Here is a 14,462-nt window from a genome sequence, read left to right as displayed (position 1 = left end):
TTGGTGTTCATATTAACGGGTGACTTCTGTCGTTGTAATTTTCTTCGCGCGCGTCGCGAGCCCTGTTACCATATCGACCGAATATCCGAGGGGATGGGCTAAATTTGTGTTATCGGCTCTCTCTGATCTCGTAGTATGCCATCACGATATATCGCCGTTAACTTAGACACCACCTGATGCAGTGTTTGTTGTTCTCTCAGGGCTGAGAAATGAGTTATTAAATGTATGGCCTTGCAGCATCTCCATACAGTTTTAGCATCCCAGCGTACGACTTGACGCGTGACCGCGTCGTTCACGGATCTCAGCACGCGACAGCTGTCACGTGACTCACGTGCACGTACTTCAATATGACACAAAATACGGGGGAGGGGGGTTCCTGACATCTTCAGCAACTTCTAAGAACAGAAATGGTGTAATCAATTACGACAAGTCCGCAAATCACATTTTTGTTTTTATTTTACATCTTCATGTGTTTATTTTATGACTTTTGATATAAAATAACGCGATCAACTTGGTGCAAGGCCATGACGCAATTGAGAACCTCGGGAATGACGCCTGATCCTAGTTTCGGGGAAACGCGACTGCAATATGGCAATCACCGGGATCCCATATGTATTGCAACTGATTGTTTTAACGAAGTTGAAGAAGGAAAACCCAGCAAGACTGTACACCACCTAGAAATTTTTCACCCCCAACTCTCCTTGTTTCGCGCTGTCCCTTATCCGTCACTGTCAACCGTCTGTCTTTATTGTAATTTCTCTCTTATTCCGTTTATCTTTCTTTTTCTGTTTGTCTGTGTGTGCGTGTCCCTCTCTAATTCTAATTCGCTCGCTCGCATGTTTGTTTTTTTTCGTGCTCTCATTCGAACTCTGAAACTTTTACACTTCATTGATCAACCACTTGCATCGAGTACTCATTCTGAAGTTACTAGGCCTTCTGGATTGTCAGCAACTTGTCTTCTTACGAACCTAAATGAACCGAAATTTCATAACTACAAACGGATCCACTCACAGATTAAGTTCATCACGCCGTTCATTGCCAGAAGTTTGCAAACTATGTTGCTGTATATGGCTTGTTGGAACTTTATACGAAAGGTGAACTGCTATCTGCATCGAGCACTGTACCACCCCAGGAAGACACATGCAATTGGTATAGTTCACATATGTCTTTGTGGGAAATTACGATGTTAAAAGCAGAGCATTATGAATAGTAACACAAATTACTTCAAGTACAAAGTAATTATTAAGTAACATATATAATTTCTTTGTGGTTGAAGTAATTTGTGTTTATATATATATATATATATATATATATATATATATATATATATATATATATATATATATATATATATATTAGATAGTAAAGGGGACCTCTATTGTCTAAAACATATTAGAGTCATTTAATTTGATTTGATTGACATGTCACTTTTTAAGTCGCCGTGGGCAGGCACGGATGAAAGGACGCTATAGTGGTGCAGGCGTGATGGCAGATCACGTGTTCCTAATGTCGATGATGCTTTCTCCCCGACTGCGTGTGCAATACAGACACTTTGATCAACATCGGAGCCGTCACAAATTAACCCTTTGAGTACAAAAGTCAATTTTTGTCGCCTTTATAAAAATGTACGGCAGTCAATTTTTTGCGATTTTTGCAAATGAAATTTTCTATTAATTTGATCCAAATTTATCAAAAAATTACAGAAAACTTCATAAAAATGGGTAAAATGTTGCACTCAAATTTTGATGAAGAAAATTACAGCACTCAAAGGGTTAAGAGTGGTAATTTTTTGATCAAGGTGTAACGATTTGGCTGGCTTACTTACCTGTCTCCATACTGAGCGAACTTTCACTGCTTTGAATATGTAAATTCTTTATCATTTTTTAGCTCGTCTGGAACTTTGTTCACATTTGATCCAATGATCATTATGAAAGCGCTGTGCGGCAGACAGATTATAACTTTATCTACAGCAATCAGACGGTCTTAGGTTCAGATCTCACTGCACATTCATTTGCATGTTTGATTCTAACACCAGCTAGCTCGCCATGTCAGATTCGCCGGTCTTTAGGGTGTTTCCAGTCACGTGTTTACACGGAGCTGTGTGGCGCCGGTTCCGACATGGCAGCCGTACGCACGCAGCCGACGCAATATTTTGCAGCGTTCAATTAGTACAGTTCACACCTTATTGTAATCGATAACGCATCGAAAGACCGTAGCACGTGTTTTAATTAATTTAATGGGAATGAAAGTGGATGCAATTATCCGTGTATTCTCTGTTACTGGTCTCATCTATGGCGAGTTGTCTGCAAATAACACCACGCGGCAAATTATACCAAATCGCTGCAGGGATAAAGTAAATTGGTTTAATTTGTCACCATACGTGCTGTAGTTACAACGTAAGGCAGTTTGGCAACCAAATCATAATACATAATGTACTTAGCATACTTTTTATTCTTATTATTATTTTCATGAAAGCTCGACAGTATTAATACATTTCATTTTTTATATGAAATCCCTGGAAAGGTCAGTGGTGATTAGAATGTCAAACAGTTGTTGACGCCATAATCATAATTTTGTCTCGCTTTTAAAAGAAAAACAGAACAAAACAAAACGATGTTCATACCACAAAACACCGCTTAAAGTAGGTGGATCGTGACTGGTTTCCCGTCGAAAAAGTTGAAATCGAGAGTTTGAAATCGTAGTTGTCGATATAAGTTGCTAAAAACAGATGTGAACCGTTTTCCCGCCTACAGCGTCAGCGACGGTTTTGAACTTGAATACCTTATCAATAATTCGGATTTGATTTTCAAATAAAATCATGATGTTATGAGGGATAGAAAGGTACAGTGACCGGAAAATATTCGATGTATCGCGACCATACATTATAATCCGTCGACGCCCCCTTGAAAATATGATACATAACTTTCATATTTTTCGCGCGGTCACAAGTGACGCTTGTCAATTGACAATATATACTACTTGCCGCGCCCCAGACATTCACGACCTAGCATCTACGCCCTCACGAAAACAGTATGTGATCACGCGAAGAGCCGTGTGCTTGATAAAAAAGTCGCCTTAATTATCATTGGGGTTTTGTTGAACAGACCAGTACATCAGACAATGTGACTCAGCGTTGATACTGCGCCATACGGTTGGCAAAGCCTCCTTCAGTGTTTTTTTGTTTGATTACCCGCATCGCTTGTATCGTTTTCACTTTTGTTCCTTTTATGTTCGATGACCCAATCAACGCGCCCTTCTTTTTCATACAATCTGTCAAAATTAATAGTCATTGTTGAAGTGAATCATCTCCCAAATTGTGATTAAAAAAAAGATAATATGAACGGTATATAAAAAGGGAAACATACAATATACGATTTCCGGTTGTCTTTTCCTGTCACGTTATATGATTCACATCGCTTTGCCATCACCTGTATCATCATAAATAAGGACGTTGATATTTTCGTAATAACCTTCTAGCGCCATTTTTTTTCGCTCACTAGGTCGCACTCTACTGAGAAAATGGTTTGTTCCCGAAACAAAATGTCAATTACTTTCGCGTTGACTGCATCGTTTTCACGTGGTATAGGTATTATGGGGGTTTATCACAAAATACATGATTTGATTAACATCATGTTATCGAAATGTATTATTTATGATGTATTCATATTAAAGAACCCAAGTCCATACATCATACATACGTTCAACGCCATACATACATACGTACATAAATACAAACGCACCTACGTGCGTACGTAAGTACATACATATTTACATACATACATACATGCATACATACATACATACCCACAAAATGACCCACCAATACCTACCTACCATCGTAAACGTACATACACATATATGGACAGGTAGTGGGCCGAACTCATGAGCCAATGGCAGCATGCGAGAAACCGTGTTACTCAATTACCCTCTCCACTTACAAGTGTATCATAACAGTTTAGGCAGGGTTCAATTATTGTGTTTCTGTGGAGTCATGTAAAATCAACGTTTGGCAAACACATAGAGCACAACAGGGTCAAATAAGTAAGAATAACGCTGTCATTTGGAAAATGCTGTTCGTTATGACTTTGCCGTGCGTGATCGCATCTAAATTTGTTCTAGAGCCGCAAAATGACCCACAAATTTGCCGTGACTCGCTTGTGTTGGAAGCGCTCTCCATACCTGTGCAATTTTGCTTGTTCACCATCTGTCGAGTTGTGCGCATGCGTAGTCACAGCTTTCTCGCCTCCCTTTTTGCAAAGCGCATCGGGAAAATATAACGCGTTCCATTCCTCATTCTTGACCAAATTATTGAGTGTGTGTACATACATACATACATACATACATACATACATACATACATACATACATACATACATACATATATATAATAACGCAAAATTACTTTCAAGTACAAAGTAATGAAGTAATTTTGGGTTATTATTTATAACGCTCTACTTTAGCATCGAGCACTGTAATTTCCCACGAGGACATCTCTATACTTGTATATATACACACATATATATATATATATATATATATATATATATAATATTATATATATATATATATATATATATATATATATATATATATATATATATATATATACATACATAATATCCTAGGAGCATTCATACCTCCTGAAGCTACTCGCCCATTGGAATATATTTGGTAAATTTACAGCGAGAAAAATATTATTAAATTGTGAAAGACTGTTTGGTATTTTATTTCCACTGAAGTTAAAAGAAAACCACGGAAGCTGATCTACGCTATAAATAGGCGGCGTCTGATATCGTAAATTTCCTTTCGTAACCACGGTCGTGGAGGGACCGTGTCGTAACATATCCTTTAGGAAGGCCTGCAACACTATCACCATGGCAACTAATTCCAGGTGCCTGAACCTCTCTGTCCAGGAAGACGCGGTGTCATACCGAATCCAAGTCCAACTGATAAATTTTCCGAGGCAACGTTTCTTTGTTTAGGCACAGTACAGAATTATATATACATATATACGTAAATTGCAATTTTCGGAATGTGTATGCAGTTTGTAAAAGAACCGTTGAGCCAGCCACCGCCCCTTTGCATTCGAACTTCTGCAGCAATACGCAAAAACAAATCGCCAAACTCTCGGTACGTGCTCTGGGGGCTAGTTCTTGCCCTGCAACCCTGCAACGCCGATGAAAAAGGCGTCGTCAGCTAGCTTCCAGAAGTAGCACCGTGTAAAGCGATAGTACGTGCGTCCTTGAACGAAAAAAAAGAATGATGTTGTCCTATCCGAGTCCAAACTCAAAGTGGGTGAGACCCCCCAAAATCGGGCCAAGGCTGTTATTTATCCAAATTTGTTTGTTTTTATGGACCAAAAAAAACACGCGTATGCCTGCAAATAAATGGAAAATGACGGTTGATTCTGGTATTTGGGAGGGGTAAGAGATTTACCGAATTCCAAGTCATCGCACACGCATAGTAAAACTAAATATTAAAATAACTACAATTTCGCTTCTCCCAATTGTCGCTAGCTTAGGGACGCCATTCGGATATACGTACAGCGCTATCCTCTTCAAATTTTCGGTGCCGAAAGGCGTATTTTTCCGTAAATGACCCGGCGCGGCAAGCGGACAGCTGATTTTGCACCGAAAGGTCAGTCTCAACCTCGCCCTGTAAACATTATGCAGCGCGAACAAACATCAACAATGGTGAACGATGTGATTAGCGCCGAGCTATTTTTAAATCGGTCGCCGGTTGACCGGTGGCGCGAACTTATGGCTCAAATGGTCATCACCGAGCCAAGCCAAGATGCCTTTCCTTGCTATTTTTTTTGTAAGTTCAACAACGGTACGTTTTATGGGTCGACGTCTAGCTGTTGAAACAAATTTCCACATCGTTGATCGCGCGAATATTCTTCATTTCGCCCACAGCGTCATTTAAATTTTAGGTCGATTTATTTGGTGTGATTTATGGGGCTCCCAGCACTATGATAGCCATCCGGTGCGATCCCAGGATATATCCATCGTGTAGGTCAGCCGTCCAGCGAGTTAAAATCTCATCTCCGATGGGAAATGGGTCTGACGCGAAGTCGAGGTCGGGTCGGGAGCCCGAGCTAAATTTATTCCCTGGGGCTAGAAGCGGTTGCCGCTGCTTGTCAACATCAAGCGCTCTGAGTCAGCGTGCAAGCATCGCATGGAGTGAATCAATTGTCTTAAGAGGCGTGAAATGCTTCATTTGAAATGACGGAGTCATTCATGGCAAACACAAAAGCCCGGCGTTTTCCCAAGCCCTCACCCTGTCTCATATGTGTGTTTCTATAAGCGTCTGAAGAGGGCCATACCGAAGCGGTGTCGTTTTCCTCACTGGAAGCGAGCTGTGACCCCGGTCACTTTCAATAAGCACACCCGTCTACGATGCTGACAGCCATAACATTGACTAGACCAAAGTAATAAAATACACACACTGGTCAACAAAGGGCAGGGCTTCACGTAACGCTGTTTTCCCCCCGACCCGTCGTTTACAGCTGAGAGACTATTTTTAGGAGCACTAGACGAATGCATTGAAGAGAGGATGAGGGACCACTCGATTGGGGGGACCAGGCAGGGTCCGGAGATGGAGACACTTGCAAAAGCCCCCTTTGTCAGGCAGATTAGGGCAGAGCAGATGGCCTAATGTAAACTCGAGCCAAGCGACTTAGCTGATCAAAAGAACTGGCGTTAAGTGGACATGTGTATTCAGCGATAGGCGGCTACAGACCGGGCTGCAGGGGTCATTGGCGATAAGACTACCGCTGGACAACTGACCAGACGCGGTAGAAATTTAAGGCCGGAAAGTGTACAAAAACAAACTGACCCCGCATACTAAGACCAAAGGTATTCACAGTTTCCTGCGTGGACAAACTTTTAGATGTTGACAAAAAAAAAATTGAACCGGCCACTGTCCAGTTGTACGTAGACCCCATCGCCAATCGTTATGATAATAGCCGTGCCGAATGGACCCTTTTTGCGGCCTCCGAAATGAATGAATTACCGAGTACGCCACTATATACCTAACATTCAAAACACACGCAACACACAAGGGTGATCTCATTTTCATCGAAAATTGCTTTTTACTACGAACTTGTACAAAGTTATATCAAATAATCAAAAAAACAGTCTAGCCAAAAATATATTACACTGTATTCTGAAAGATATATATTTCTCCTGATCTGGGCTCGTCGAAGAAAAAAATCACTGGTTCTTAATTTTTTTAAACAGTATGAACAGGATATGTTGACAAATACGAAAACATGGTAATTTACAAAAAACTGCAGCAAGAAGGCAGTTAGCGGTAGCACAGTCAGAATCGAAAACACAGGGTGACCTTTTCTTTTGCAAATCAATGCAGTTATTTCCAACATAGTGCTTTAGTAGAACAAAAAATAAGAGATATTTTCATAATAAAACTAGAGAAATGTACAAAAGAGCGAGAGGAACCAATTTTTTTTCAGCAAAAATTTTCTACAATAATATGATACATACACGATTGTTTGAACAAGTTGTTCGATGCCTCTCTCTACCAGCACTGTGTACATAGTGGGTCACACAGCACACCAACGCCATTTGACAGGAATTTCAAAATCTGTGATCGCCATATACAAAATATTTTTTTTCCAAAAATTCGTTCCACTTTCGTGAACACATGTAAACATACACAGGACCGATTGCCACCGTATACAATTCAAATGAAAAATAAACTTATCAAAATTTTTTGGAATACCGGTTTCTTTCGAGTTCGTTTGGAAAAAATCACAAGTAGAAAATTGCATAAAACTGTATAAATATATATAACTTAGTTTGCCTATTGCATGTATAAAAACAGTACAATATGGGCACTGTAGTCTCTCTTAAAGTTCAAAGTCAGTATATTTAGCTGGATTCAGCTTTATCAGTTTGGTACGAGGGAGGCTATTTCAAGCCAGTCGCCCTCCTCGATTAGCTCACTTACTTCTGGCGTTGTGTAGTCCGGAAATTCAAAATGTGTGCCCGAGCTGCTACAAGAGTCCGATGTAAAGGGGCTGAGGTCCTCTGTGAGATTGCTAAGGTTCAAGCTGGCGAGCTCGAAAGCGGGCCAGTTCGACGGAAAGGGGAAGTCATCCTCGATTGTGGCAGAGCTACTGTTGTTGTTGTTGTTGTGATGATGATGATGATGGGTGGTGGTGATCGCCGTCGTCGTCGTCGCCGCCGCTGTTGTCACCGATGACGAGTGGGTTGACTCACTGGCGTTTGGCACTGTGTCGAGTTTCCTGCTATCGCGCTCAATGGAGTGTTCCGCAGTCTTGACGGGCTCCTCGTAGAAACTGAGCGACTCAGGCGGTGAGTCAGGCGCCGACACCGTGGGGCTGGAAGGAACCTTGGCAGGTGGCGTGCGCTGGGTAATGGGTACTTCGACCGAACGGCTAGCCTTGATGCTATCCCTGAATTTCTTGTCGACGGCAAATTTCTTATCGACGGTCAGCTTGAGTTTGGGGAGTCTGTCTCTACTTGTGCCTGTCTGGGTCAACTTGAAACTCTTGTGTTTGGAATGGTGGTTTTTATGTTTTGAACTATGACTGCGGCTACTGCCTTCGCTTGGCTTACTTGGCTTTACCTTCTTTCGTGGTCTGTATTTGTAGTCTGGGTATTCCTGCATGTGGAGCAGCCTGAGTCTCTCAGCCTCCTCCACGTACGGCTGCTTCTCCTCCTCGTTGAGCAGCTTCCATCGCTTGCCCAGCCGCTTGCTGATCTCGGCGTTGTGCATGTCAGGGTGGTACTCGCTGATCTTTCGCCGCTCGATCTGCGACCACACCATGAAGGCATTCATTGGCCGTTTGATGTGACCGGTGGAAGATTTCCAGTTCGTGGCACAAACACCATGGGATTCCTCCCCGAGTACAGATGTGGATATGTCCATAGCACTGTCGGTCGAATACGAGCTACCGCTGTCTGAATTGGCTGGCGAGCTCGGTCCTGATGAATGAGCTCCGCTTGGAGCGTTGGTCGTCTGTGGAACCATGATGCGTTACGTGTCAGTTCAGGTACAGCAGGAATGTAACAGTGATCGCAGTATAAAAATTCAAGATGTTGTGACAAACTTTGAGGTAAAAAAAAATCGCTTCGGTAGTGTAGCTGATCGCACAGATCGTGTGCGTCCTGTAAGCGATCTCAACTTCGAACTAGTATAAGCAGATTGTTACAGCTCAAAATATAGCCCTGCACACGATCCAACTTCGACCAATCACAATTTGACTCCGCCCAGTGCGCCCTGATTGGTCGTGGATGTAAACAACAGTAGGGGGCGGGCTTACAATTCAACGCGTAAAGTACTACACATACTCGAAAAGAGATAGACGCGAGTGAAAAAAAAAACTATGTCAACTGCACATGTTACCCCCATAATTCACTCTTGTAACCTTGAAATAATTCGAATCTTGAAGCACAACTTTGATTTGAAAAAGCGTAAAAGACTCAAAAGGTAAGCTATGTCGCATTTGATGATGAAGAAAATTCGACACAGACCTTAACAACACATCTTATCTTGTAAAACGCGAGTTTATTGTTTTCTGGCCATAATTAGACCTGACGCTGAATAAATTTTGGTATAATTTGCCAAGATTTGCATGGCACGCGATGGAAAGAAAATAGAAAGCTCCTTCATTAAAATTCCCGCCCTGGAAGGCGACAATTAGTCTCTATTGTTCATCTAACTCTCAATGTAAAGGTGTCAAGCAAACGAGAAGTTATCTACTATGCTTGAAAAATGTGCAGAATAGTAAGAATGGGTTGGTCGATGCATGGTGCGGATGTCTGGCCGGTAACTTGACAACTACTGTTCGTAAAATCGGAGAAACGCTATCATGATAATCACCTGACATAAAGCCTAACCGTAATCAACTTTACAAATACAGATTTTTGAGCAGACTAGGGCACATACAGATTACCTTGGTTTCAAATGGCGGACAGTTTTTTTCCCAAACTTCGATTCATTTTTTACAAGAGCAAAAGTCTCCCTATTTGGAACCCTTCTTATTTGTTTTTCTTTATTTTTTATGGGACACGGGAGGTCTGGTATGAAAAAAAACCCACCAAAATGGGAGGTGACGTTTCGAAGTGGGGTGCAGCGACGAAAGGGGGACCGATCGACACCAGAGATTATATTGGCGATAAGGGCGGGGCGCAATCGCGTGGCGCTTGTCACAGACGCTGATTTGGGAGTAAGTAATGTCCTAAGTGGTTGCGGTCTTCCAATACACGCTGCTCACCCCCTGGAAATTGATACAGAATGTTTCAATTTACGGTGATGTGCAACGCAAAAAAAAAAAAATAATAGTGGAAGACCAGCAATAAAACGACTTCCTAAAAAACAAACCATACACACAAGTTCATCACCAATGTGACTCCGAAGGGTAAAATGTTCCAAATTTTGACCTAAAAAGTCTTCCTAAATTACCAGCTTAAACTTTTTGGGAAACATGTACTACGTCCGGCAGTATATCAAACAGCGACGGAAATATTTGAAAATTTACTACATTGGGATATCGTGCCATCGACCGTATTCTTACAGGCACTTTCTCCACACGGTTCAGTCGGTTGATGGACTCTGCGTGCGCATGTGTTTTGACCATGCCGTGGACATCCATCGGAGGGTAAGCTTATAACATATTCGCTTATTTGTATCAATTATGAAATAAAACACCTTAAAAAGATATTCTTTAACAACAGTGCACTATAAACCTAAATCAATACATTATTTTAGCCCGCGGTCACCAAAATAGTGATCAAACAGCCAAGTTACGACCATCGAATATTGAATCCGTATAAATCGTCATAGAGAAATCATTGCGCGACTCGAGCGGTTGACCGCGTAAAGCTGATCGTCTGCGCGCGGTCCGCCATGATAACAAAACATTCAACGACAAGATGACATAGATGTTCACATAACGTAATCAACGAAACCTCGCTTTCTGGCTCCGAGAGGCTCGCCACTGCACGTACGCCCCGCCTGACCCACCTTATTTTCACAGTGAGGGCAGATCGCCAACACAGGCCGAGAGGACAAAGTCAAAACGCGGAAATCCAAAAGCTGTCGGATTGCGGCGCACTTACACAAACAGTAGCCAGCACGAATGGTCGCTGATAACGAATTATGAAAGTTTTTTATCATCGCGGCAGCTGAATCAGCAATGAGTTATCATATTTAATGTTGCTGGGCGTTGCTGTCTACAAGGCGCATGCGTGGTACTTTCACCTCCATAAATTTATACAATTATTTGTCGTATTCACATAATTCATTCATACTGATCAGCATTATTACACAAATTAAAATGATAATGAGCCGAAAATCGCCGCTTCGTGGCGGTGGCTGGGCACATAAGTAAACCCCGCCAATGAGCCTTCCTTTTTTCGGGGAATTTCTTCAATGCTGATGAGCGTTAGGTTCTATGCTAGGTGTGAGAAACATTATTGAAAGGGAGACTTTCAATTGTCGCCGCTCCAAACCGATAGAAAATACCTATATCAAACGATCAAATCACAAATGAAACTCATACATGCTTCTCTTTACCAGGCCGCCAACAGAAATTCGCCAAAAATCGCTGGTCAAAAAGCATGCCTTCTACCAAATGAGAATTTCAGTGGGATGAGCCTTTTTTTTTTTGTCGTTTGAGGGCAAAATTCGATTGGAATTTCGTACCTACGCATCGCAAGGTGCCGGTGGGAGTGTTTACAGTGTTTCAAACAGCTCTTACTACAGAGATCAAGCGAGCATTTTCCCCTCCAAGTTACCCTCTTTTAATGAATGAAATCAACAGACTTAGAGAAGGCAGAGAGAGGGCAAAATTGTTACGGGCATGGAAATCTTATTTCAAAATAAAATCATTTTATCATTTAACCAGTGTGCGCGTGTACTCTGTACCAATTACGCGGCAATCGCTACTGACGCTCTGCTATCGCGGGGACAGCTATGTTTGACTGGCCAGTACCGTTTTAAATTCGCAAATATTGACTTCAGCTTGGACAGTGTGTTTACAGTTTCATTTTACCTTACTTACTGCCAGCGCCATTTTTCGCTTTTAAACTTCGCATTTTGCATTCTTCCTTGAGTTCCAATTAAGTAGTCAAATTATTCCTCCCCGTGTATAGAACGAGAGAATTAATTATATTTTTTCTCTCTTTCAGCCCCTTCCAATTATTAGTTTCGCTAACCACTTAAAATTCGGGGGTATTCTGAAATAGGACAGACCGGCGCCCCTTGCTGGGGCCTCAAAGTCTTTTCCCAAAAATTGAGTCACGTGACACCACCAAGTCACACGCCACGGCAATCATAAAGATTCGCGCTTTTGTGCCAGACACGTGGATCCCGGATGATTGACAGTCACTCGACGTTGGCCCAACTAACATCCAATGGTCGCGTGGCGCATAATTTTTCTATGTCCAAGAATAAACACTAATGAAAGCCAAACAAATTAAAAACAAAAGGAAGATAAAACCCTCGATACCAGCTCAAAGACTTTTCTTAACGGGTTCACCCAAAAAGAAATTCCGTGATTCAGCATTGTCGCTTGGGAGTGATACGACGGTACCAAAATTAGCATGCGCGTGCCTACGAGGACGACAACGATCGATTTAAGTCGAACAGGCATACATGAATTTTCTTTAGCGCCGTACTCCTAACGAACAACAAGAAATTTCTCTAGGAGAAAAAAAGTTAACAGATACTCGAAAAGTTTTCAACTGATTAAAAAAAACAACAGCTGATTTCCACGTCTAGCCGATGTGCATGGTGCCGATAGGTGTCATAGCAACGACCTGCCTAAAAATCAACAAACTGGGTTGCCCCTCAATTCACCTCCACCCCCACCTTCCTTCCAACATCTTTCGTAAACTTTTCGCTATTCACAGAAACCGAGAGAGTAATGTCAAATAGGGGACTTCGACTTCATAACAAACCGAAATAAAGTTTCTATTGAAACTCGCATACCATAAAAAGATGCGGCACGGGCCACCATTGTGGCCACAACAATGCTTGTCACGATGTATTCGCGTGTGAGGCACGTAAAACGCTTCGCAGGGTGTTACGCGTTTGTTCCATTCACTGGAGATCTTTTCAGAGAGGGCCGTGTTTTAAAGTCGGAACAAACACACGTCGTGACCTTCAAAAGTACGGAGGGGGGTTTCCCTCCTCATTCTGTTTTTTTTCCTCGCTACATATAAAGTAGCGAAGCTGACCCTTTCATAAGAAGTCACATAAAGAAATTATGATGGTTAAATGGTCGGCTGAATGTGGCGAGAGCGTTCGTACCCTCCAGCTCCAAGTTCGAGAAACTGCTCGGAATGATTTGTGGAAAAAAGGGAGGCTCTCCGAATGTGGGACGTGACGTCGCCTTCTGTGGTCGATTGGGCCGCCCCAGACACCAAGGACACGACTTAAAGAGGGAAATTTGCACCAAAACCAGACTGTTTGTTAGGCTCAGTGGCTGCTATAATGTTGAGCCCGAAACTTTACAATTTGTGAAGGACTTCCTGCCTCGCAACTGAGAAGGGGTAGTTTCTGCGAAGGTCGTGCACTACACCTGTGGGAGCGATCATGGCGGAAGCGCGGGCAAATATAGAGTAAGAAATTTTACAAAAATACCCGCATGTAGTTCAGTTGATGCTGACGATTGGCTTGCTTGTATGAAGGGTTAAAAGATCGACCGTGCGCAAAGTCAGAAAGATAAGGACGAATCGCTATATTTAGACCAAAACCGCCTCGTCATGCGGGGGTTAGGGGGAAAAAGGACAAATATTAGCGCATTTTATTTCAGCTACAAGGCGGACGTTCAGAAGCCTGAAAAACGTTGACATTTCATTGAATAACCGGGAAACCTTGTAATAAAAATTAAAGAAAAGCAAAGGTACAGCAGTTGCCATGATATGTCCCCAATACCATCCCGCATCGTATTATTGATGTTCAGATCCATACATAATCCAGATGAAACCGGCTCGCACCTCAAATCCACGAGGCTTCGAAATTTGCATATTGACCTTTTACCTTTTGAACTTCGATATTCCAACCAACATGAAAAAAAAGATTAGAGGAAACGGTTGAATTTCTTGACTAGTATAGACATATTATTTAAATAGAAACAAACTTTGGGTTTCTTGTATGTATTAATCTTTTATTTACTTCTCCGATAGATTCTCGTCTCAATTATTCACGATGTAAGCTTACATTTTGAAAGTTATCGCTCGAATGAAAATTTTCAAAACTGTTAAAGATCGCGAATAAGTTTGTCCACGCAATGGCAATAATCATATTGATTGTACATCGTGTAGGCTAAAAGTATATACCATATCTTTATTCCACACCGATTGAGATAAACAAATCTCGCACCAGAAGATTTAGGAAAATGACCTGGCATTGCAGCAATGAGAATCAGAAAACAATTTTCCCAACTAGTGGTCGGTTCTCACAGCGCT

General features: G+C 41.9%; 1 protein-coding gene across 1 annotated transcript; it reads right to left on the bottom strand.

The window, feature by feature from the left end:
- Positions 1-7,070: 7,070 nt before the first annotated feature.
- On the bottom strand, positions 7,071-11,129 carry LOC139133434 (transcription factor Sox-11-like). Its single transcript, XM_070700031.1, has one exon. The coding sequence runs from the start codon at positions 9,016-9,018 to the stop codon at positions 7,912-7,914; it is 1,107 nt and encodes a 368-aa protein (XP_070556132.1). The 5' UTR covers positions 9,019-11,129; the 3' UTR covers positions 7,071-7,911.
- Between the last annotated feature and the right edge of the window lie 3,333 nt (positions 11,130-14,462).

The sequence above is a fragment of the Ptychodera flava genome, chromosome 5 (genome assembly GCF_041260155.1).
Source record: "Ptychodera flava strain L36383 chromosome 5, AS_Pfla_20210202, whole genome shotgun sequence".
In the NCBI taxonomy this organism is placed as follows: Eukaryota; Metazoa; Hemichordata; class Enteropneusta; family Ptychoderidae; genus Ptychodera; species Ptychodera flava.
This window is presented reverse-complemented; position numbering and strand designations above follow the sequence as displayed.

Excerpts from the sequence above, each read along its gene's own strand:
- LOC139133434 (XM_070700031.1), bottom strand. The coding sequence starts at position 9,018 with ATGGTTCCACAGACGACCAACGCTCCAAGCGGAGCTCATTCATCAGGA.